This window comes from Lepeophtheirus salmonis, chromosome 5 (assembly GCF_016086655.4).
Source record: "Lepeophtheirus salmonis chromosome 5, UVic_Lsal_1.4, whole genome shotgun sequence".
Taxonomy (NCBI): Eukaryota; Metazoa; Arthropoda; class Copepoda; order Siphonostomatoida; family Caligidae; genus Lepeophtheirus; species Lepeophtheirus salmonis.
In genome coordinates, this window is record NC_052135.2 from 9,342,424 (window position 1) to 9,370,047 (window position 27,624).

Genomic DNA, 27,624 nt, shown 5'->3' on the forward strand with positions numbered 1-27,624 from the left:
TAAGTGGAAAAAACGGCAATATTTTTTTAACTGATATAATATCGATCACAAATGTATATTAGAATAAAAGAAAAATAAACAAACACGACAGCTACTCGAATGGAAGTACTGCTTATCACTTAATTCTCCATTATTAATTATAATATCAGATATCCATTATTACAAACATATGGTATTGTATCATACTAGAAAAATACTCTAAAAATTTGATCATAGACTCTATAAGCCACTTTTTTCAGATTGTTTCAACTGTACTGAGCTTTACAGTTTTCCTCGCACTCTCCAACTACCGGACCTATGAATGCCTCTTCAAATCTTCTCTTGGTTTGTCTTGCCACTCCTAACTGCCTTTTGTTCTGACACATCCTAGTTCATAACAAAGTGAAAATAACTGTTCTTGTCTAGTATTATGTTAATGCTTGTTCGTCAATCCATGAGTCATGCCTAATATGAATAACGATATTAACATTGATAACAGAGAATTAAGTGATTACCACTTCTTTCATTCAACTTTTTTTTTTTTCTATTTTAATGTTTACTAAATTAGGGATAGGTATTACAACAGTTTAAAATAACCCTACCATTCTTTCCATAAGTCATTTTTTCTTGACATTTTTTCCTAAAATCGTCTGATTTATATTAAAATCTTCTTCTTGTTTTTGGCATCAACCTCCGGGTCGTACACAGGGAAGTGGGCTATAGCCCCCAAAGTTCAATTTTTTTTTGTCTTAACCAAGAAAAAATTGTTGATTTGGAACAAAAATTTTAAGGAGAAATTGTTTTTAAGGATCTCTTTTAAAAAAAAACAAGCCATAACCCCCATAATATATATATATATAATCACTTTTTTGTGACAGTTTCTAGTAAATTTCAGCATTTTTCTTCCAAAAATCAATGAGATCCAGAAATAACTTTTTTTTTTTTTTAAATTAATATTCCTTTAATTGTCTTGGAAGTCCATATACTTACATTAAGTATATTTCTTTATCTTGGAACGACCGAGTGTTGAATTTACGCACGTTGAGTTTAAGAAACCGCCTCTCCCAAGCGCGTTGTCTATTGAGCTACGTTTTTACATATTTGTTGTGACCTTCCATAAGTTTTTTAAGGTACTGAAAACCCTTCGTATCTTTTTTAGATCCGTAAAAGCTTGAGCACCCCAAGCTGAATTGGGTCTCGGATCTTTTTCAAATAATACAAGTTTACTTTTTCCGTACCTAGGTACTTCGAATCTGGGTTCACTACCCGTCCGATCTCTAGGTGGGTTACCTACTAACTACTTCTAATAAATAGAAAATTACCATTATACTTAGATTGACCAAATTTATAAATTTGATTTTTATCATGTTGGAAATAAAACCCACTCTGAAACGGAATACATTACCAGTTGCAAATACTAGTTTAAATATTTTATTTAAATAGGCAAGTGCGTAGTTATTATTTGGAATATGCATGCTACTTAACTCAGTATAATTTTCCCTTGAGTGGGTTTAATTTTGATTTTTGATGAAGATTGATTTTTTTTAACAATGTATATTTTACAGTATTTAATTAATCTTTAAACTTTTTTGTGACTTGCTAAATAAAATAAAAACCCTTTGTGTAAAAAATATTACCCATAAAAGAACGTCAAATTAGGATTACGGGAGATAATATCCAAATAGTTTCAAAAAATCCCAGACTAAAACTATTTATGCATAAATACTTTTTGTACTTAAATAACTTCTTTTTGGAAGTATCAAGAAATACTTCATCTATAGAATGTATACCATTTTTAACCAAATTGGTAAATGATTATAATATAAAAAAAGAGATAATTGAATCGTGTAATGAATATCTTAAGGAATTAAATAAAAAACTTTATTTTCTTAATTATAATTAGGTATCATTATAATTCTTACAATATACTAAAATAAATTAATAAATAAAAATAATTCTTATATTTCCTTTATACAATCATTTTACAATTCTCTTAATTATTATCAATATTATCGCCTTTCATTTTATAACTAACTTGATATTCTCATAGTTGAAAATAAAATGATGTGTCGTTATGCTTAAAGAAAAGAAACTAAAAATTAACCTCGTCACTCGGACAGTTTGATTTGTTTTTTTTTTACATATTTGTTGGGACCTTCCAGTCATCTAAGTCAGGCATAGCTGTCATGACGTTTTATTGTATAAGCTGCTTGCAGTCATAAAGTAAGGAAATAAACACCAATCCTGCTCCGTATCTAGTAATGAAATATGCAAGAATTATAGGGATGTTGGTCTTCAATTCTACTCCAAGTTCAACAAAGACTTATACTATAACTTTGCTAAAATCATCGATATTACTCATGGTCTTTCAAATACTATTTATCATTTCATACTTTTTTTACCAGCTATGGTAATTTTATTTATAAGCAAATATAAACTTTTCGGTAAAACCAAAAGCTTAGTAAATCATATAAAGCATAAAAATTTTCAGCTTAAAAATAAACAATACAAATAAGAAAATCCAAAATTAAAAATAAAGATAAAAACAAAAAGAGGAAAAAATAAACTAATGTTAGTGGCATTGTCTTCAGTAACTGAAGAACTAGTTTATATCTTTAATTACTTTGATCTATAAATTTAGCATGGGGATGATGCCTGTAAGGTTCAAGTATTTCTTAGTCCTTTTTGCTTATATTAATAGTTGAGTTTTTTTTAATAATGGCGTTGACCTTGCCTTCCTCCTTCGCACAATAGTCTCCTAAAAATTGATTTTATCAGTTGTTGCTCCCAAATTATCAAACAGTCCATATGAAATCTGCTTATAAATTTCTCTTAAAATCCTACACCTCCAGAAGAGATGGTTTGTAGTCTTGCTTGCTTAAATGCAAAACGGGTAAATACTTCGTTGGTAATTAAATAATTTTGTTCTAACCTTTAGAGGCTTAATGGAAAGTGCTGATTTTCTCTTGGCTTACAAGATTGAGGAAAAATAGTGACTTATGGGAGATGAGGATGAAGGGTGAGTTCAAGAAAAAACTGGGCATGATCTTATTGACAGACTATTTATGGGACCATCGGAGCTATTTGGGGTGATGCAAAAATGGGGTAAATACTGGAGACAATAGATCGTGGGAGTCCATTATGAATAACATTCTATGAGCTCTAACGAACCTCTGAACTTTAATCAAAGGTTGAAAGTCAGAACGAGTTTTTAAAGGTTGGAAGACTAACTTTTGTTGCTCAATATCTACCTCGTGGAGATACGGGGCTATGCAATTATTTGTATACTGAATGATATATTGGAGAAAATGAAAAGAGCGAGGGAGGGATCTAGAAAAAAAAGAAAAAAAAACACATCTTAAAAAAAGAAGTTTACCTGTTTTTATGTAGACGCATGTGCAGTGTTATTTTTTATTATTTTTTTAAAATACTTTGATTATGCTTTTAATTTATTCTAACTATGTATGTATGTAGCTGTAACCTATTGTAGTTATATCTTACTTTGATAGTTGATTTTTTTAAACATCTCCTGATCTTTGAATAATAAACCAAGGAGGTTTTCATCATGAACGCCCCAAGGAGCCTTTTCACACCCATAAAATGACCTAACCTTGATTGAAAGGACTGTTCAGCAATTCTATCAATTAGTGAGATTGACTAACAAACGTCTGCAGCAATATCAGCGGAGAGGGTGGCACCTCTTGGAAATTAAAGCATCCTCCTATGGGCAGCCCCAACCGAAAGAAATTCCGAACTTCTTAGTATCATATATGCACCCTTTACATATATACTACATTGGCTTGGAGTATGATGCAAGATTCTCAATATCATTTTTAAAACTAGCATAGTGATTACCTTTAGAAAGACTTTTCTCTCTTCCAGGAAGTCATTAAGAATAAAACACAGGGTGCATCTCTATTCCATATCTTTCTAACCCAATAAAAGTTCAGATACTTCAATATTTCTGAGGCGCTCATCTCAGACAGTCCTCCAGTATTCAGTATACCATAAAATTCCATCATGAGATGTTGCTTCTCCCTATCGCTAGGAGAAATGAGCTCTCTATAGCGGATATATTTTTAAGAGTCTTCCCATTGTATGGAGTTACTTTAATAAAATGAACCACTTTTGGGACAACCTAAAAGTTATTACTTCATATTTATACGTTCTTTCTTCATAAATAAATAAAAATAATGATAACGGCTTTGAAAATTAAAAAATAGTGTACTACAAAAAGTAATTACCTCTTCAATTATCTTTTATATATATATACAAATTCTACTAACTAGCAGAAGTGCTTGGCATTGCCCAGAGTAATTAGGGGTCGACTAAAAACTTTTTTGCTTTAATAATGTAGAATATAACATACCAAGAAATAATCTGGGTTACTTTCCTTTTTCCATGAGCATGCTCATATGTAACTACTCAATACTTATATCGATTTATATTTGTTCTGTCCCCAATAATGAAAGAAAAAAATTAATAATAGTATTTAGTCTTGATAATTTGAATACCTATTTATTCATGATGGGATGATCTTTGAATGAGTTTCGTTGAAATTGCCTTGCTTATATATATTTTGTCATACAGACCATAGGGAAATTTGAGATAAAGAAAAATAGTCATTGGTGTAAGAAATTAATCTTCTTTCTTTTCACTGAATTTTCTCCCTCTATTGCATTGGAGACAGTTTATGTCAAAAAAAAAATGTTGAACATATTTCTAAGAAGCAATAAAAAAGTCTTTTTAATCTTGGATTTAATTAAAGGGAGTAAAAAAAAATTCCATATTTCCTATGTAGACATGACAATGTGCTGGGTCTTGTTGCCAGATCCGAGACCAATCTTCTGTCACATTTGATACCTCCCAATTTGAAATCTACAAGTTGCTATGGACAAATGAACGGCGTTCCTCCTCTGTAAATTCAATCTTCTTTATATCTGGAGCAGCTGTCGCCATGATCCGCAAAATTTCCCTAATGTTACCTGATATAACAACATTTCCCACGTCAAAGAAGGAGACTCCATCTGACAGCTGCATAAAAAAATTGCCGCTCTACACAAGCTTTAGTTTTAGTAGGTAATCTGAAAAGTGTATTGTTTTTTTTAAAGCTATTTTCAATGTTCTATCCTTATTGAAGAGAAAACATCTTAAAGCAATCACGAAGTGGTTGTGCTCATGAAAGACGGATAGTAATTGTTGGGGCTATAATTATAAATCCTTGTTTTATTCAGATTAGAATTGACAGCGGAATATCCCAAGGTCCTTGATAGATACTGATTGATATTAGTGTTAATTTACTTGCTATCATAGCTGTTTATAGCAAATAAACTAAAACTTCATCGCAACAAAGTGTCTCTTCTACCAAACATTCTTCTCATTTTTTAAAGAAGATGGACTTGTCTCAACCAACACAATAAAGCAAAGATTTTCAGCGGATTAGTAACATTTAATCAATATGAAAGTATCTGAAAAATTAAAGGAACATTAAACAATAATGATAATCTTCAGGGTTACTATGACATTTTTCGGTGTCTTATATTTTTATAAGCCAATAGGTCATATATTATAGAATTCAAATAATTACTTCTCTAGGACCACCCGCGAATCAAACTAACGCACATTGAGTTGAAGAAAAAAAATTCTCCTGAGTGCGTTGTTCACTGAGCTACGTTGCTCCTTTTCGTTTAATTTTTTTTAGATTTGATGTAACTTTTTCATAAAAAAATATCTGAATGAAAATAAACCAGCAAAATAATATACTAATTTCAAATATATATTTGTTTTTACATAAAAGGAACTCATTTAAAGCGTAAATAGTTGTACTTTTATTAATAAAAAATAATTTGTTTCTAGTAAGTCTAGTTTAGCAGTAGTGTTGATTTGATGATAATCTTTTTAGGCAGAAGTTTATTGAAGTTAAGTGTGGATATTTGAAGAAGAAAATGCATATATATTTTAACGTACAACAGTTTTGCGACAATTTTTAAAATTTAATAGGTCAACATACACTACAACTTTTACTCTTTTTGTTTACGTTAAATTTAAGATATTAAGAATGATTACCATGTCACAAGAATAACAAAGGCAAAAGATTGCAACCTTTCGGCCACCAGAATGCCCCATTAAAGAACGCCTGGATAAAGTGAGGATCTTGGAGAAGCCCTTAGGAGTAGTTGTTCAAGAAAATTGATTACTGAAGCTTTACTTAAAACATTTAAGTAGCAGCCAGATCTCTCCATGACGTAAAATGACATAGATGGCTATGGATGTCAATATTTCAAGGTTCACCGTGTTAAGGCAAATAAAAGTGGTTGTTGGGTTATTTCTACGATCTCAAAAAGTACCACCCATGACAGCAGAGTAGCTTATAAAAAAAAATGAAGAACTATACCTATTAAAACTAAATGAATTAATAATGTCCGTTTACAATTTGGATTGTATCAAGTTTCCCTAAACCCTATATTCCAAGTTATGCAAAAAAAAAAAAATCATAAATATATCCGTCAACACATACAAAACGATCGTGCGAATTTGTTACTTGAGTATTATAATTTTATAAATTTTGTTATAAAAAAATTTATGTTATAAATGTTCGAAAACTGAGAAGAAACAAATTGAACAAAAACTAAACGTGAACAAATGTGTTCTAAACACAGGTTGACGGTGCAGATATTGTTATTTTAGGTTAGTAATATTATAAAGGGATATAGGAAAGCTAGTCTCTGTACACTTTGTCTTTGGGAAGTTTACCATGGGATTACTCACTCTGGGAAAAAGCTCACCTGACAGAGGAATTGTCTTTCTTTAGTTAATGTAAATATTATTTCCATTAAATAAATTAAGGCGATTTATTTTATCATTTGTAATTCTTAGAAATTTATAGTAAAATGGTCCTTTTTTTAACTATTATTAAAAATATTAAAGAATCGGAATCAGCATTACTAGTTAATTTTTACTAGTATTGCATCGGCATCGAGATTTTTTTGGGGGAATTGTTCTATCTCTACTACCTAGAGATGACATTGTGGAGTAATGAAATTTTTCATTGGTTATTTACTTACCATATCACGACTTTTTCGAACTAGCTGTAATCAAAAGTTGAAAAACAAACGGGCCTATTGTATACGTTGCTCATTATCATCAAAGGCTTTACATCTATGCTTAATAAGTGGACTTTTCGTTACTTTTGGTTGAAGGGAATTTTTATAGCAAATATTATCTTCATAGTAATCCGGGGCATTGCTTCATATCTTTTAATATATTTTACAATCATCAATTGACAGTCTTATTCCTAGTTGATTACATCAAACTTCAATGCAGATTATAATTCAATTAAATATTTAATATAGAGTACATCTCTAAATTTAAATTTTTTCACAGTTATTTAATTAGCATAGCTTTCAATTAATACAGGTATTATAGTCTTATTTGATTTAATTGGTATTTGTCATCATACTTTTATAATCCTATCTAGTTTTTTAAAGTATTGAATATACCTTCATCAATTTATTATCTACTTAAGTTAAGTTTATTAGATTTGAATAATTTGTTTATTGAGCATAAAGGTATTTTGACTCTTACAATATAATATTTTCCAACTGTTGCACAGAAAAAAATGTTATATTTCTCTCAAAAGTTCAATATGTAGCGAGAAAATTATAATATATTTTGAAATATGAAAAAATGAACGTGGAGAACCGAGGAAACAAAATATATTTTTCAAGGAAAGGGTTTTGAATCTTTCTCTCCTTTTTTTTTTCTCTCTCTCTCCATTAGCAACAAAGTATGCCTTTCAATAAAAAACCGAAATCCTCGAAGAGCTAAGAGGAAAGACGAGGAAAAAATATAGAAAGGATATTTAAAAAAAAGCACATGACCCGTCGACAGCGTCCTTATTTAAGTTTTGACATCCTTTCATATAAATATACATCTATTTCTTAATAGTTTTCCCAAGACATCAATTACATGGTGAATAATATTGTGATTGTATCTTTCAAAACACATCAAGAGATAAATATACACTTAATTTAGTATGCCTAGAAAAAAGTGATAGAAACAAATTACTTTTGTCATATTTGTGATTCCTCAAACAAAGACTTTCATTCAAATCCTTGTTTTCAAGAAACAAAATTAAATTTAAACAATTATGGCTAATTTCGCTCAATTAGTTCGCCGACAGACTTCCCGCGACAGTTTAGATGGTCACTTTTCTGCAGATGTTCAGGATCGAGTTGAAATGCATCAGTATATGGCCCCTCATTCTGGAAATGGAAAACAGCAGCTTGAGCGAGGAGCCAAGAAACGAGCGTCTGCACGAGTCTCTAAGAGCAAAAAGTATGGATCCATTTCTGATGAAATTGAGGAAAAGGATTCTCCAAATCAGGAGGTATGAATTAATATATATTCAATAATCAATGTATATGTAGATCTTTTTTACTCATTTTTAATATTATAATGAATTATTGTTCCTTTGATGACATCTTTGTAAGCTTATATGTCCGTATACTTCCTTATGAAAGTCAATATTTCCATTAATAAATGTCTTTTATGGCTCTAATGAAGTACCGTTAAGTAAGAATAAATCAATTAATTATTTTTACACACAAAACATCCTTAAAGAATTATGCCATTAAACTGTCATAATTTTGGAAACAACCAATATGCAAGGAAAGAGCGGTGCAATATTGGCTACGATTAGAGTTGCATAAAATATGACTTAAACCACGTGCAAGAATTTTTGGGAACGTCAAAGTACAATGTAATAACTAGTGCGTGCGCTCAAGAAGGACGGAGAGTAACAATGAGGATTGCTCGAGAAGTGTAAGACCTTGTTGGACTCGGAGGAATTCCTGCATATATCATTGCTAAGTATAGAGGTGGTGTTTGTGTTTATTTTCTTCTACCCACAGCAGCTTGAAGCTGATCGAATTAAAGGTTCATGACTGCTAAGCTAGTACATGTTTTAATGAAATACAGGGAGTAAAAATAAGGGTTTGTTGGGGAAGTGTAGGTCCTTGTTGGACTTGGAGTAGATTTGAGATCGACACCATTGTAATTCCAACCTATGTCATTGCTAGATACAGGAGTTGATTTTGTGTTTATGTCCTTCCTCTCTCTATGGAGGACTTCAGCATCCTGCATAGTGGCTGCATAGCCTGCAAATCTACATCTGGTTGTGATGTCCTTTTGGTTTCCCTCTCCAAAGTGGCCCGTATAGAAAAGTACAGTGAGTTCAAATCTGGTGAGGAAAGGGCAATATCTCTTTGGACCAGAATCGAGTCTTCTTATCAGCCAAGAACTTTCGGCACTTGGCGGATGTTTAAGAGGGGGCCCCGTACTGAGTCCACGCATAGTTACCCTCCGGGTAGTTGGTCTTAAGCCATGGCAAGATGTTGTACCTAAGCATATTATAGTAGGCCTCCTTCTGCCCAGCCTTGAAAAAGAAAAAGAGGCATCTTCTTTCCATCAGATGTAACAACGCTGAGGTCCAATGTTTGGGCCGGATATTTGGTGTGGTAAACCCCCCTGAATCTCTTTTATTGTTTTAGCAAGCCAGTGGTTCTTCTGGCAATTGTGAAATTCATAAACTGTGAAAATCTTCTTGTCCGGGAAAATTTCCATAATTGACCTGTTTGCCTTGATCCATGTGAGGATCTTCTAACCGCTCTCCAGCCTCCTGACTTTCGTGCCCTCTTGCAAAGGTGACACGGTGTCCTTGTCAAAGAAACTAATCCCAAGTTGTGCTTAATATCCCTCGTGATGGTCCTAGGAGCCACAGAGAAGTCGTTATTGAGGCATTTTGTCGACTTAGCGGGATCCTCAACTATATTCTTCTCCAAACATAACAAGAACTTTGTATCCCCCTTTAAAATATGCTCTCTACTTTCTGACATCCTGAAGAGGTTTTCTCTATTTTTTTTTTCATCTTGGTCAACTTAAAAATCAGTCTCCAAGAACACTTAACAATGTCCGTAATCTACATCACATCAACTCCAGTATCTAGGATATCTGCATTTTTGCTTGTTGCTCTCTCACGATGACGACATGACAAAATGATTAGTTTGTGTATGCAAAATAAACATTAATTAATAGTCCACGTTTTACAGCCCTACCCCGTATATTACTTTTGAAATGAAAAATTCAAATTTATACTTAATCTTTGTCATCAGCAAGTCATAGCTCAGATTTTTTGCAATTAATTGCAAGCGTTATTTTGCAATTAGTTTACTCTTAATTGTTCAATTATTACTTCTTCTTTTCAATATTTAATTTTTAACATAGATTTTGTAGCGTTTCGCTGTGTATTTGAGCGTTAGAGTATAGTTAGTAGTTTTTAGCTCAGTCTTTTAATATTAAAAAATAAATATCACTTAACTACCTCTCAAAAATTCATGTTACATTTGGGCTTGGCTTTAATTGGTTTTGACTATTTTATTACTATCATTTGGAAGGATTAAATATAATTGTCTGCATATTTTTTAGACATTTAAAAAAAAATATTTTCAATATATGAGTCATTAGACTTTAGTATACAATATATTTATTTAAGTAAAATAAAAAAGACATATACAAAAGGTATCTTTATATATACAATTTATACCCAAAGTACTGTTAAATTATAATCGTCTTATAAATTGTTTTGTAATGTTGAAAGCCTTTTAAACACGTTATAAAAGTGATTAAACAAATAATGATAACGACAGAAAAACACATTTACGTATTTTCTAAAAAGGTTTATAAATCAAAATGTATTCTTATTTATTAGTAAGTTACTGAAAGAAGAATAAAACCATTAAATAAGGTATATATTGCTATGTTACCAACCAAATATTTGCAAATAATATGGTTGATTCATATCTAAATTTAACTTCCATGACAGATTTTTTTTGTTATTATTGAAAAAAAGATATTCAAAGAATAAAAGGTCAAGGACATTATTTTGTGATGAAATCAAAATTTAATTTATATTAAGAAATCAAAGTTTGATTGAATGTATAAATGTTTTCCGTAAAGTCATTTTTCAGCGTATTTTAGAATGTGTATATTTTTGATCTGAAAAATAACTATACGGCCGAGTGTGCGCGTCATATTAGAAAAGAAAATAGAGTGTTTATGTACAGAGTTGCTTAAAAAGGTATGTAAAAATTAATTAATTCTTGCGAACGTTGAAGTCAATCTTATTTTCCATATTAAGAAAAAAAAAATGTATGTACAGACTTGAGTATTTTCACTAACATCGACTCTTACTTTTTTCAATCTAAAAGGATGTTAAATTCAGAAAATGTGTAGAACATTTGAATTTCTGACCATGAGATACGATTTGAGTATTCAGTAAGTTGATACAGTTTTACTGAATTGAGTAAAAATTTGTTCTTTAAAAAAAAATTCTTATTAGTCGTATTTTTTTTTTTTAAAATAGGATTGATTGAACTTAACAGCTATCTAGCGGGTAAAAAATAAGATGTATTGCTGTATGTAATCTGTACAGTCCGTTTTGATCTAAGAAATAACTTTTGAAAGGTTGTATGGTAGTTGACGTCTCATAACTCCGAACAATACTGGGTACTATTGCTATTATTAAATACTAGCAATAATTTCCGGAGTAATTACCTGGATAAATCAGGGGCTTTAATAATATAGAAGTTAACTCCCTAAGAAATCATCAGGGTTACTTCCCGTTTTTCATGAAGGCACCCCCGTGTAACTACTCAATACTTATAGTTACATCAATTCATATGTTGTCTGTCTTCAAGAATAAAGAATAATATTAAGAGGCTTTAGTGCGTTCACTAATAAAAACAAATAATAATCATTTACCATACCAGCGTTTATATTTAGTTCAAATCTTAACAAATACTGAAAATATACAAGAATTATGATATGATATACATAAGAGACTAATAACAAACAGAAACAGTGCTCTTGTTATACATACGACTGCAATATTTCATGGATTAATACCTTTCTTATATTATATTATATACAACATGGATCACTATATACTGTGAACCTGTTGACTCGTTTTCATATATTCATACATTCACATAGACTAACTTGGCTTTATTAATATAGATATTGAAAGAGCTTATTCATAAATGTTATTGATTATAAAATAATAGTAAGGAGTGTTATAGGAAACGCTATAAATTGTGTAAATGTGTATTTGATCAAAACCGGTTCTAATATATCAATTCAATTACTTTAAGTCTTTGTCATTCCAAATATTTTTTTTTCTTTTTTGATTATACGAAAGACCCGCTAGGTTATAAATCAAAAAAAAAAATATTTAGTGTATACTTTGTCTAAATATTATTTAATACTTTAGCCTATTTAACTTTTTAATTTAAATAAATTAAAAAGATTTATGGTTTAACGTATTTTTAACCTACTTTCTGGAGGATTTTCATACAAGGTTAATACGGAAACAGGATATCTCCTGTCATTTAAACCCCTATCAAGTACTCCCCCCCCCCTTCCGTCCCTTACTTCCTAGTATTGAGAAGTAGAAGTAGTAAATGACTGTTTTGGTGGTTTGGAGCGGTTGTGGAGCAATATCACTTTTAAGTTGGAATTGCAAAGTGATTATAACTTTCTATAAATTCTCCAAATTTTAATTCTAAAATATAAACATTTTTCAATTGAAATAAATACTTTGCCTGATTGTTTTGCCATAGGCATGCCCTATAAGCTTCAATAAATATTTCTACTTTATTTTATTACAAAAAGAATGTCAAAAAGTTGAGTTTAAGTTGGTTATTTTATATCAATTTTTTTAAAGTGTGTGTACATGATGCTATAATAAATGTCTGTGAATAGATTTTAGGATAACTCATTAAATACAGTAAAAGAGGGTCATGAATATCAATAATAAATATTTAAATAGGTTAATTATATCAAATTTTTAATAGATTAATTATTTCAACATTACAAAAGCCAAATCGAACCATGTCGAATCTTCTCAAGTAATGTGAACGGCATATTCATATTGGAAAGTTTTAAAATACTGACATAGGTGCATTTGCATATCTCATGTTTGATGGATATATTAGGCCTAAATACCTTTTAAAGTATTTCATTTTGGTATCAATGACTGTTAATAAAAAAAAGTTTGAATGTTTGGTCTTGTGATTGCTATTTATTGTTGTAGAGATTAAAATGCTGGGGATTAGATGGTTCAAGTATAAATGCTCGGAGGGTGAAATAATTGGGGTTAAAAGGAGGGGATTTACTCGACTAGGAGTAAAAGAACGGGAGATAGTTGTTCAAGGTCTATGTACCCTGGAACCGTTTAATACATATCTTAAATGAAACTGTAAATTTGTTATTTTATTAATACATCCTATTTTTATTTGTTCATTATAGGATGATCAAATAGTCCCTATTCAAAAGCCGAAGGATTCCATCTCTATTGAACTCAAAGACGCATCAAATAACTTCCTCAAACCAGACCTTCCTCTGGATGGAAATATAAGTCGGGCAACTTCAGTGTCTCAATTTTCTCAGCCTCCGGAAGGAGAAGACGAGCCACGAGAGTCTTGGGACTCAAAGCTGACTTTTATTCTTGCAACTATTGGCTACGCTGTAGGACTCGGAAATGTGTGGAGATTTCCATATCTGGCTCAAAAGAATGGAGGAGGTGACTATTTATTTTATTGTGAATAATTATTTCGATTAATGAATTATATTTATTTTTTCATTTTCCTCAACAACAATGGACTACAGGGGCATTTTTAATACCATACTGGACAATGTTGTTTATAGAGGGCCTCCCTCTATTCTTGTTGGAAATGGCGGTTGGGCAAAGACTGAGAAAAGGATCAATTGGTGTCTGGAAACAGATCTCACCGTATTTGGGGGGTATTGGAATTGCATCTGTGGTTGTATCCTTTAACGTTGCTCTTTATTACAATACAATTATTGCTTGGTGCCTCTACTACTTTGCACAGGTATGCAAAAACAGCATAAGGATGTGCCCGTCTAGGTCCTAATTAACTTGAATAAATACACTGTATTTTATTGTCAGTTGTTGACTTGTTTTCTTCTTTTCGGTGTCGTTAATGTTGATTGGTTAAATTAGAATTAGCTCTTGTTAAGCTGTGAATAATTATCAACAGCCATAGAACAATAGTTACAAAAATTGGAAGAATTGTCTTACTAACTTTAGGCCTTATTTCTGTGTGTGCGTTTATATATATATATATATATATATAAAAGTTGCAAAATACAATAAAGGTAATGACGTGTTATATTGAAACAAACAAATGAGAAAGAAAAAGCAGGAATTTCAAATAAGCATTGCGTTTGTATTTAGACAGACACACTTGTACCTTTTTGGCAATAATATTAAATAGTGATGTTATGTATTTGCAGAGCTTTGGGTATCCCTTACCCTGGTCGGAATGTCCTATGGAAGAAATAAATAACACTACCATTCAAGTTGTGAAAGAATGTGAGGTAAGGAAAATATTTACTTATTCGCAGGGCCGGAAACAATTGGATGTTGATTGAAAATCTTAGATTATTTACTTAGTGACTTTTAAAAACATTGAAATGTAGGGTTTTTGTAAAGCAAAATATACCTCTTTCTATAAAAAGGACTATTTAGAAATAAATCAAAATATTACTTCATAAAAAAAGTCCTAAAACTAAATATCAAAAAAGTCAGATCATTAAAAAAAGGAAATACATCATTTTCTTTCTACAAAAAAAACCAATTTGGTTAACCCTCATTAGTGAACATCCTTTTTAAAATAACTATTTTTTATCTGGGTTAAGAGTCAGCCCTTATATAAAACAAATTGTATTATATGATACACCGTAAATATCATCTTAAAATTAGATCTTTTTAATTTGAAATATTTTTTTTTCTACCTTATTCATTTTGTCGTCAAATATATCAATTCAAAGACAAATTTATTCTGATGAGTTCTAAGTACAGAGAAATAAGTATACTATTATTTAAAATAATCTCAAAATACAAGATATAATTTGTTATTAACATATATGATAAAAATTTAGAATTTGATATGAAATATTCATTAGTTTTAGCAAATTTTGGGTGCCAAATATGTACTTACCAATTTCAATAAAGTTACGTAGTATATGTGCATTAAATAAAAAAATATTCTACAGACTTATTCGTTTTACAAATTAAAAACATTGAACGCTACTGAACGACTTTGTAAATAAATTAAATTCACTAAATCTTGTTAAAAATTGCAAAGTTTACGAATACATCCTAAAACCGACATTATTAGAACAACAAAATGTTTTTTATAATTTTGCTTGGCGTTTTAGGAGCATACCACAAAGTTTGGGCGATAAAATGTTGTTGAAAGGAATCAAAAGTAGTATTTAAAGTTAGGTACACAAAATCTCAAATCTCTAGCAAAGGCTTAAAAATTAACCAAATAATTATGTAAAACAAAGCCTGTTAAAAAATGAACAGCCCAATATTTTATATACGAGAAAAGTCACGCCATGTTAACTTCGGTCGAACAATTTTTAAAAAAAAATTTCTCCGCCTAAAGAAAATTAGCCTTGTTTGTTCAATCTTTGTTTTTCATTTTCCTTGTTCATGAAAAAAAAAATACTATGCTCATTCCTATACCAAAAGATTATTATTGATTTGTGAATGAATAAGTGTTTTTACATGGCCCTCATTCAATGAAATGATAATAAATTATCATGTTTTTAATGAATAAGGATAATTAAAATATATTTCGAAATGAATCCATAGAACCATTATTTACATACACCCAACACAGCTCTATCTATTCTTTGAAGAAAAATAGAATATTGAAGAAGAGAAAAACAATTCAGAAATGGTTTTTCAAATGAATTTCTGAACGCCATATTGTCAATTGATAAACAATTTTTATTTTAAATTATATCTGTACATTTGTTATTCTTAAACTATTAAATGTACATAAAAGAATCATTGAAAAATAAGATATTTTGAAGATATATTGTAAATGATTTAACGTTTTACTAAATATAATCTGCCTTTTTAGGTATATATACCAAGAAATTATGATTAAATCAAAACTCTTCAATACGTTGAGGTTAAAATGTTATTTTTTAATCAGGAATTATAAAAAAAACCATAAAGGATAATCTATTTATTATAAGAAAAAGATAAACTATTTAAAAAGTTAATGATGGTTGATTTTATCAATTAAAGGGGATTGTAAACTTGTTAACAGAATAAATATCATAACAAATTGTTAACCATATCTCTTGGTTGATCAAAAATAAATAAACCTCCATGTTAAGTGAGAGACAACAGGTGCCATAATCTTTAAGTAATTAATTTCTTTAATCTACAAATAAACAAATATTGATGGGTTAAAATTTTATAAATATTCCCAAAAAATAATATGTTTTTCTAAATTCAATCATTAGAATAGTGATGTTCAAAAGTACTGAAACAGTTTTACCCAGATATCTAAATCTTGAATCCTATGTACATACATTGCACAGGGTTGGGCCGCAAAACATGAAAAGTGATATACAAGTTGAGAGAAGAGCAACGTTGGATATACGCTAGCATATTTGGACAGCGTTTTACAACTATATTACAGTGTTATACATAATTAGTTGACTCTCATTTGTAGGTACTATGATAAGCATTTAAACGGTAGTATTAAAGGTTCGCTCACTACAATTTCAACAAACTTTGAGCTCACCTAGATCCTGAACAAATGTATTCTGACGATTTATTTTATTTAATTTTTTAGCATAGACGGTAATCCGATATTCATTCTCAATATAATCTCCATGTACCTCAATCATTGCATAAATTCTCCAAAGGAGTAACCATTTTACTTCATGGAAAAGAAATATTAATCTTGAAAAAACTTTGTTGTAGCATCAGTAGATCTTATGAATATACACATTTTTGAATAATAAAAAAAGGCTTGCATTTTCTGGCCTAGCTTTTCATTTTTCTTTGAGTTGTATTTTTTCAAGGAATAGACGTTTAATGAAAGCAAATTGAAACTGTATTAAGGTACCATTTGGATACTTTGGTATTACTGACATTATATCTTATTTTAACTCATTCATGTCAATATTTGGCCGTGATGCAATTATACGGGATTTGGATAAAGTCAAAGTATGTTCTAATTTTAGTGCATGAACCTGTTTATACGAGTAGTTCGTATTTTTATCTTCAACAAATAAATATCAATAAACTACCTTTCAAAATTTAGCATAATAGGATACTATTGAGCATTGAAATAGGGTTTGTTTGGCTGTTAAATAAAATATATGTAATATTATTATCGTATGGAAGACTTAAGTAAGGAAACTTTTAAGTAGATTTCTGTACATATAACTTGTATTGTTTTAATCCTTATTTAGGACTGAAGACCAAAGTTCCTTCCAGTTCAGCCTCTGTCCGGTCCAGTTCAATAGCGCATACCAGTCCTAAAACTTATAAAAGTTTGTTTTTGATGACGTAAATAAACTTTATTTCTTCTTTATTAAATTAGTTCTAGTACTGATAGTCGGAAGGACCGGTTGCAAAGGCTGATAGGACCTGTCCTAAGACTGGAATGGACCCAAAAAAATAAAGACAGACACAACACTATACATAACCGATATCATCGTTAATGGAAGTGTACAAATGTTGAACTACATAAAATACTCTTATCTAAAAGACTGTGACAACAATTGCATACAATTTTTTGTAAATACTTGATGGATGTTGACTATGACTAAAAGGTTTTAATTTTTCTACAAAAAATAGGATATTAAAAAAAAAAAAAAAGATTATTGTACAAATCAATTAGTCATAACTTGAAACAGGATTTATATTACTTGAATTCATTGTTATGTTTTTATTCAATACTATCAATTTAGAGTGGTTGTCATTAAAAAAACGAATGTGACACTCCGAACAAAGTTTTTTTTTAAATGTAATTATTAATATTTTTTTCTTCTTTCCTAATTAGTTGAGCAGCCCTACTCAATATTTTTGGTATAGAAATACTTTGGATATTGCAGAGCATATTGAGGATCAAAGTTCAATCAACTGGAAAATTACTGCATGCCTTCTTTCTTCATGGATTCTTGTATATTTATGCATCATTAAGGGAATAACTGAGAGTCCTATAATCATTTACATCACGGCAATTTATCCCTACGTTGTTTTGGTCATTTTCTTCTTTAGAGCTGTCACTCTCGAGGGAATGGAGCATGGCATCATTCACTTATTCAAGCCAAAAGTATGCTCTTCTCTTAAATAATTCTTACTATAAATACATTCACAATATTTTGTACATATTTTTTTCTATTAAGTGGCACAAATTGGCTGATCCTACTGTGTGGTTAGAAGCCGGCACACAAATATTTTTCTCTCTAGGCCTTGCCTTTGGGGGACTCATAGCTTATGCATCCTACAATCCTGTGAATAATAATTGTACTAGAGATGCTCTTATTGTGGCATTTACCAATTGTTGTACGTCAATGTTTGCAGGAATTGTAATATTTGCAATCATGGGTATTTAAATAATAATACATTTTGTCGGTTTAATGTAACTTTATTCTTCTTTTTAGGCTATAAAGCAACATTGGTATTTAAAGATTGTCAGAAAGAAGTTGATCAAATGCTCTTAGACACATTCAATACGAGTAACATCACGTTTCCTGAGGAATCCATAGTTACTTTATACTCATCTGAGACAGGGGAAACTCAAAATATGACCTGGCCGATTTGTGATTTGGAGAGAGAATTAGATAAGGTACTCATTTATTAATGTTGATTGGATTAATATGTGTTCGAATGCAGATATATATACTTATCAATCCTCATAGTCAGCAAGTGGAACTGGATTGGCTTTCATTTTGTTTACAGAAGCAGTGAATCAATTTCCAATGGGTAATTTATGGGCAATTATGTTCTTCTTGATGCTTTTTACTCTTGGATTGGACTCTCAATTCGGAACATTACAAGGAGTTGTGCAAGGGATAGCAGATATAAAAATTTGTCCAAACGTTCGGAAAGAAATTATAACTGGCGTTATTTGTACCATTTGCTTCATCATCTCATTGAGCTTCTCCTGTAATATCGGGAATTATATTTTTACTTTGTTCGATAACTTTGCTGGAAATATTCCACTTCTCATTATTGCCTTTGCGGAGTGTACGGCTATATCCTACCTTTATGGAGTTAAAAAGTAAGTATATCATTTTCTTTTCTTGAAGTTAATGTGTGTAAGTTCGGTTCACGTTCCCTGCTAGAGAAGTAAATATGCAGGGTGCTAAGATCAATCGGGAAATTTTTCAAAAATCTTTAAATTGTCACTGAGGCCACATTTTTCGGCGGATTTCCTTGAAAATTGGCTGGAATTGTAGATATAAATAGTAAAAAGAGCTCATTAAATATATTTGATTCCAGTATCAATCATGGGTCTGGGTCCAGGCGTCGAAGTAGGAGAAGGTGGTGACGAGGTAGTTCCTTGACTTGTTTTGCATTGTCTCCTTGATGGAGGCAATCAGAGAAACCTTGATGGCATGAAAGTCCCCATTTCCTTTAGATTCAATGAAATCCCACAAAAAAAAATAATCCATTGGATTAAGATTCAAAATGCTGGGCCCATATTTTCTTCAAAATAAAGTCATAGCAGTACTCACTCGGCACTTCACAGACCTGCCTGAGATCTGAACCATTACACACTCCCAATTGGGACACCAGTAAAACATTCGAGACCTACCATTTTTAAATATCCATCTTTCTGTGGACAAAAATCATCATCAAACCAACGCCGTTCCTCCTCTGTAAATTCAATCTTGTTTATATCTTGAGCAGCTATCGCCACGATGTCCAAAACTTCACTAAAATTTGTTGATACAACAACATTCCTGCTAGCAAAAAAAGAGACACCATCAGACAGCTGTATTATAATAAATACGCTGTTGTACAAAAGCGTCGATTTGATCTTAACACTCTGTACATTATGTATCTGGGCTTCAAAGGCCATTTCTAGGTCAAATGGAGTAAATGTAACTCTATCTCACGAATTAAAGGATATTTATGAAAAATATTTATATTATTATATAATTTTATGTGTAAAGTTAAAACCAATATTGTTTATTTGTAGGTTTTCGGATGATATTGAAACAATGACCGGCTCTAGGCCATGCATGTATTGGCAAATTTGCTGGAAATATTTAGCTCCTTTAGCCATGCTCATCATCTTAGCTGCCTCATTACTTCAAATGATATTTACAGGATCCGGGTATGAAGTTTGGAATAAGGAAACTGGGAAAACAACTGAAAGAGCCTGGCCATCCTGGGCGTTTATCGTCATTTTCTTTTTGATTTTCATCTCTGTCTGCTGGATTCCAATTATAGCTGTAACAAAGTAAATGAATATTTATTTTCTGCTTCCCAAGCAGCATACATATATTAATCTCATATTTTTGTACCTATAGATGGTTAGGATACTCCATCCTTTCTCCTGATCCACCTGGTTGGTTTCCTGAAGAAGAACTTCGTGAATTTCATCAACTTAGTAAAGAGCTACCAGAGCCTACAGATTTTGAAAGGAAAGTATTGGGTGTACGAGATGATGGAAGTGAAGGGATTTTATTCCCGACAAAGTCGAAGCTTCATACAGCACCTCTCATTTCTAAAAATACAGAGGAAGAAGAAGATAAAATTTCATAAAAACAAACCAAAGATCAAATTTTAGTCACATTTTAGATATCACTGCAAAAATAAAAAATGTTGGTTTTTTTTCTACAACTGATTAAATGGCTTTCAGATATTCGAGGAAAATGTTTTGTTCTAAAGTTTTTTTTAAATTATCGTTTGATTTGAATGAAAACAAAATATATATTATGAATATTGTTATTATTGTGGATAAACGTTGAAACTGCTTTTTTTCCTTTTTTAAATGACCATATTGGTTGAGAATGGCATGAAACAGATGATTTTTGATTTTAAATAAGAAACTGTTGTGAGGTAAATTCGTTCACTGCCGTATCCCCCAAAAATACACAAACAAAAATATATTTTTTAGACGTATTATCTTCAAAAAAATATACTTCGCTTAAAATAATTTTATATATACTTTACTAAAAGGTTCTTCTTACGTACAAATATTGTCATTATTTGCTGTTTGTTCTTAAACAAACTTCATTTCAAATCATATCATTTGACTGTTATGACAAATCCCACAAATTGGTCCAAATCATTTTTTTTAAACTTTTTTGTTGCTAATACAAATATTGTAGATATGTTATTATTGTAGTGCCCTGCATAGTTGAAAATAAATACGAAATACTTTAGTTAATTTCTTCTTATACACGATGTAACCTCTAATTAACAACCAACATGATTTTGTTAATGGATTATCTACTCAACTAAACATTCAATTTTAATAAAAACCATTGCGAAATGAAAGTTGAATTAAAAAATTGATTGTGACTCAATAAAATCGTCTGGGGTGTTAAAAAAGTGTCAACTCCACATTAGAAACCAAAACAGGTCTTGCGGACAGTCTATTTTGGGAGATTCCAGAATTCTTCCTGGATCCTAGATATCAACTTGGATTTTTTGGTGGAGAGGGATCTATTGGTTTGCCCCTCAACTTTGCCCCACACAAATGAGGTAATGGGGGTTGTGATCTGGTAAGCTTTTAGGGACTGGGTACAACAAAGTAAAAAAAAATGATAACCAGCTACTGAAGTTTATTTGCACCTCTAGACTCTTCCAGTTATTTCCAGACTCTCCAGACAAAGGACTTATCTTGATTTAAAAAGTTTGCAATCTCATCATTTTCTCGTCAGGCTCGGATTGCAAAAAGGACAATCTACCTTCTTCACAATAGTGGACTAAGTTCTTTGTTGATTGATGCCATTTTTTTAACAGACGCGAAATAAAACTGCTTAGCCTCAGCACAACGTACAACGTCCTCCTAGCGAATGCACAGCTATCGATAGCGATGAAAATTTAATGTTAAACAACAGCCCACGCTACACACATATTTATGACTCTTTTTCTCTGCATCTTAAAATAAAATATAAGAATAATTAGAGCAATATCGGGGTTTTTCGGAACTATTGATTTTTTTTTTAAATATTACGTCAAAGAAATAAGTACCGCGTTTCTTTCCTTTAACATTCATTCTTCTTTAGGTTTGTTTATTCAATAATTAAATTCACATTTATTTCAACCATGTAGTAGATTAAATTATTTAATGTGCAAACAAAATTGTTTTTCTCAATTATTTGTTATTATACTCGGATACGGTGTGCAGAAACAAAACTTAGAATTTAATTGATAGCTCCGTATTTCCCTTTATATTTATTTAAGGAAATTATTTTAAAAATGGGTTTAAAGCTATGTCCATGAAGTCAACGTAGACTGGAAAATCCCTTAACAAGAACAAAAAAGAAAACGTGTGTTTAATTTGCTCCACGCAGAAGTGCCCCAAAAATAGCTGCAGACTTCATTGACGTGTCCACAGCCACTATGTTCAACACCAAGAAGGTTCTGGATGAAGGGAAGGGCATGAGAAGATAGTCAGTCAGCGGTGGATCAAATAAAAAATGTGACGATGTTCTTGTTGCCAGTATCCAAGCAAAAAATAAGGAGGACCCCACGATCTCCATGAGAAAGTTAGCCTTACCCTTGAGGTTGACGAAAATATCATCAGGACCCTGGTCAAAAAGAGATTTGTGTATAAAGCCATATTCATAAACTGTCAAACACCAGGGCGTGAAAACTAGAAGGTTTGAAAACTGCAAAAATGTTCTAACCTCCCTAAAACACCATGACTTCACTGTGAAAATTTTCTTCGTCAATATTGTTATGAACAAAAGAAATGACAGATGCGAATCTATTAAAATAATAGATTCAGGAATTTTTTTTATAAAATTGTCAATGGTTTATTAAGTCAAATAAGATAGATGAGATATATATTAATATAATTGCACATTTCTTGCAAAAGAATATTCCTTTTTTCCTTAATAGTAATACAAATATAATACAACATGTCATATTTTTACTTAGTTCTATAATCGATTGTATTTTATCAAGAAATTATTTTTAAAAAAAAACACTCAATGAAATTACGAGGGATCGATTTTGCCTCTTTGATGACCGAAAATGGGATTGGACTGTACTGCAGCCCTAATTCAGAACTGACACAACATTAGTCTGCAAAAATTCAACTTTAAAAAGGGTGAAATATATAATTCCTAGGTAAATAATTATTATGTTTTAAAAAATTGTTTTATTCAAATGTAGTTTAAATTATTTCAATTAGAATTATGCGTTATATGGAAGAAATATTTTGCTAATTGGATTTTGAAGAACAACGAATACAAGAATATAAATTACAATGCCAAACAAAAATAAAAGTAATTTTTTTTAAATATATAGAAAATAATAAATTATAAATAAACTACGTATCAAAAGTGTGATTTAATTAGTTAATATTTTATAAAATGGGCATAAATCTGTTCTATAAACTTTTTGTATATCTAGGTAATATCTTAGAGTAATTGAACAAAACGTGAGGGGTTTCAAGTATTCATGACTCCAGCTACAGTATTTTAAAGAAGGATATTATTATATAAATTAGTATTTCTGTATACTGGTATGCAGCTTTTTAAGGAACGTGACGACAAGCAAATATCAGTATTTTACAAATCAAATTTTTTGTAGCTGTGTAACAGTTCCATTAATTCAATTAATGTCGAAAATGTATGTATAAAAGGGCTCAGTCCCCCCCTAAACTCAATTGAAAGTTTAAGATTAAGTTGGCACCTCTTGCCCTTGACAAAAATTCATATTCAGATAGCTGAGATCAAAAAAAAAAAAAAATAGGTGTGATACATTTTAGATTTTGAAGAAAAAAATGATTTATATACCTTGAGACACCCTAATGTATCTCTCTATATATAAATAATAATCTAAATTGCAAAAAGTCTAAGCAATTAAAATCACCTGAGTGTCCATGAAATGACTGCACTAATGCACTTTGGATATTAAATTTCATGAGCATGATTTAATTAGGAATATTAAAAGATACGTTAGTGTCCTCAAAATAAAAAAATAAATAATATGTTATTTTCTCGGCAAAGATTGAAATTTCATACGAGAATCCAAAATATATAAATTGATGATACACTATAAAAAAGTATTTATGTAATACTTTATATAATTATCCGAATATCTAAATAATTTCATATTGGACAAATTTACTTTTTAAAAGTGAAAATATCTACAATAATATAATATTATAGTAGGGGTTTGTTTGTATGTTCGTCCGCTTATAAAAACGCATAACCAGAGTATTTACTTCACATACAAAGACAGATAGAGACTTTAGACAAAAAATAAAATTTGTTTAGAATTATTAGTTACGTACTAAAGGCAATGTTTAATTCTGATCAGCCCAGATTACTGGACTCTGGAGGACAAGTTTATTTTTTCGCAAATAAGTTGATTTTTGTCAATAAACAAGATTGATTCTACGTATCTCACAGTTTTTTTCTTAGGAATGGGTTTTAGATTCGAAAATGTACCAAAAAATTAAAAATTTATAAAACGAATTACTCTTCTACATGAAGAAAAAAGAATAACGTATATTGAATACGAATTAAAAAACGGAATTATGAAGAGGATTAGGGAATTTATCTTTGCATGTACTAATAAAATATATAATACGGGTACGTCCTAGTAACTTATAAAATTATACAGATTGCAGCAATAAAACATACTTCCTCCCCCCCCACATAAAAAAGTTTTATATATCAGAAAAGATTTATTTTTGGTTTCATCAATGTAGTACACATTTAAAAGTTTGATTTTACACAAGATAGATAAGAATTAGTCCGTCATTGTCCATTCACTGAATAAATCAAACCAGGGTATTTTAAAACCTGTAGATTTTTTTTCTCTCTCTTTATAATACTTTTCAACATCTACTATTTTATAATTGTGGATTCAAATCATGAAAATGAATTGAAAATTCATTTTTTGTATATTAGTAAAATTGAAGCAATTAACTGCTGTTCAAAAAACTCAGAAACTAAATTGCCAGTAGTTTAATATATAAAATATTAAACCATTAGTATATTGTCAAACCATTTTTCAGCTATATGTATTTTTGAAGGCTAATGCACGTTCCTTACTATTTCAACGTTTGCTAGCAGCAAACTGTATTTTCAAGAAAAGTATAGAATCTTGCCTCTAGAATGAAACAATATTTTCCCCGCTACTACTTCTACAGCCTAATTGACATGGATTATAAAAAATGAATTTATGTTGCTGCACACTGTATATATGGAAAAAAACAATGAAGAGTTTCTATGCCATTAACTAAGAAATCAATTAACTATCCAATGTATTTAAAGCGGGTTTTTTGAAGTGACAAACGGGTCGTTTTCATATATCGATAAAAAAATACCTCTGTATTCTACCTTAAATTTCTTAGAGTCCTTATGAATTTTTATAGATGATTAATTCCTTTTCCACTAAGAATTTTAAATCTTTTAAGTGTGTACTAGAATTTTTTTCAAAATATGGTAATGAGGAATCAAATAGTAATTACCAATTTTTTAAATTGATTTTGCCATCAATATTCTTTAATGTTTAGCATATATTCTAAACCTGACGGCTATTTACAAAATTTACAAAAGTCCCACAGTCATGAAACTAGGAAAAAAATTTATTGACACACTGAGGTAAAAAGAGATGCCTTCCAACCCGTAGGACAAACTTCCAAAGATAAACCCTTTTTTCGGGAAATTCAATTAATTAAGCATCGCCCAAATAAATATCAACAAAAAAAATTCATTTTAGATTACTAAATAAGACTAAACTTTAATAAATAACCCTGATTTTTTAAAGTAACAGAACTAACTCAAGTTTATTAGAATTTTGACTACTTTGTCCACCTCAATTTGTTTGCCACTGCTTAACCCCCAAAAACTAGTAAATGTAAAAATGTTGGCAACTATTAGTTCGTTCAGGTTCTTGTTACAAGCCAAACAATGTAATGGAGGGGGGCTTGAAGTAAGTGGTTATTGAACGGTTGTTATGGATGATCTAATTTTTTTTTAGATATTATATATGTTTTTATTTGAAAAATCAATTATCTCAGTCATATACTTGTGCAATCAAGTTGTTTATTAGGCATAATTTAATCACTCAAATATAATATGATAATTATTGATTATTTAGAAGAAGAAAAAAAACGAATAGACTCAAAATTAGGAAAGACGTAATATCTACTACACCTTTCTCTATACCTTTCTTTATAAGTTGCCCACACGTCATACTTTCTCTGTCTATCTCAAAATTGAAGACAGCGACAGCATATAATTGAAATTCAATTTGACAACCTTTTAAAATATATTCAAATAACGTCGCTTTCTCCAACGAAACTATGCTTCGCAAACCAAAGAATATATTATTGGAGTAGGGAGGAGAGTGGTCTCGACTCATTTAATCACAATAGCTCAAATAAGTTTCCACGAAAGATTAGGCGATCATTGGAGTTTGTAATCTATATTTCTATTTATATATGTTTATAATAATTTTCTGTTTCAGGAGTTAATGTATTTGATGACATTTCCATGATACTTATTACGTTCATCCTGTAATTATACTGTAGTGGTTCATGGTAGACTAAGAAAAAATGGTAGTGATTTACTTAATTAGATGGGATCTCCCTTCCATTTACATTCATGATCCTTCAAAGTGCTAATTGTTCGATTGATTATCTCCAAATAGTCAAGATCCTTCGCCTCCTAATCCAGTAATATATTCTTTGCTTTCTAAAGTAATTTTCATGTTATTAAATAATACTAAAAATTAAATTTTAACTATCCACTGTCTCTAATTTCAAGTTAGAAACTTGCGAGCAAACTTATATAATATACTTCCTTCCTATAAGGAGTTCCTTATATTAAATGTAAATAAGGTTGCAGTAAATTTAAATGTTTCATGGTAAAAATCATTTATATACAATCACTTGAAAATATTTATTTTTGAAATTATGTTTCCATACATTTAGGATCAGGAAAAAAATAATGGCTTCAAATACAAAAGTTTGCTTTTGTGATTAACCAAATTAGAGATACGGGATAAAATATAAATATATATAAAAATATGTATGCAACGTATATAAAATATATGTAATATGACCCACTTGAGTCATTACTAAATAAAGTCAACACAAATGCAAAAATTGTGATTGTCATTCCTTTGCACTTATTTTGATCATTCGTTTTCTAACTCATATTTAAAAACAGTTGATAATTTAATGGATAAACTTAAGTTTGTAGTGGTGCTGCCACGATGTGAATTTTTCGACTTTTTTCAATAAAAAAAATTACTTTATTTTTTTAAACTAGACATTTTCGGTTTTTGGAAAGAGGGTCTTGCGTATACGTCTTGAGGGGATCCAAAACATGCAGTAATGTTTAATCACGATTCTGTTTTAATTATTTTTAACTGGGATAGATGTTTAAGGAACCAAATTAGAGCTGAAACAAAGATATACCAGTTTTGTTTTAAACCCATGTCTGGAAGTGTAAAAATGCCGGAGCAACAACAAAAAAGGCAACACGTGTGCAATCTCCTCCACGACAGTTTTAGTGCTGACAAGGCAGAAAAGA

At 30.4% G+C, this 27,624-nt stretch overlaps 1 protein-coding gene across 1 annotated transcript; it reads left to right on the top strand.

Annotated features, from left to right (window-relative positions):
* The first annotated feature begins 7,827 nt into the window (after positions 1–7,827).
* Positions 7,828–21,279, top strand: LOC121118389 (sodium-dependent neutral amino acid transporter B(0)AT3). The gene is made up of 10 exons (XM_040712961.2): positions 7,828–8,368; positions 13,345–13,618; positions 13,705–13,928; positions 14,353–14,436; positions 17,940–18,212; positions 18,286–18,487; positions 18,544–18,728; positions 18,802–19,163; positions 20,088–20,351; positions 20,422–21,279. Exons 1-10 carry the CDS (start codon positions 8,129–8,131, stop codon positions 20,654–20,656), a joined length of 2,343 nt encoding a protein of 780 aa, XP_040568895.1. The 5' UTR covers positions 7,828–8,128; the 3' UTR covers positions 20,657–21,279.
* Positions 21,280–27,624: the final 6,345 nt, after the last annotated feature.

What these genes read in the sequence shown, in the direction of transcription:
- LOC121118389 (XM_040712961.2), top strand. Translation starts at nt 8,129, where the DNA reads ATGGCTAATTTCGCTCAATTAGTTCGCCGACAGACTTCCCGCGACAGT. An exon ending in TGTAATATTTGCAATCATGG is followed by an intron (nt 18,488 to 18,543) that starts GTATTTAAATAA and finishes TCTTCTTTTTAG; the next exon opens with GCTATAAAGCAACATTGGTA. An exon ending in CCAATTATAGCTGTAACAAA is followed by an intron (nt 20,352 to 20,421) that starts GTAAATGAATAT and finishes TTGTACCTATAG; the next exon opens with ATGGTTAGGATACTCCATCC.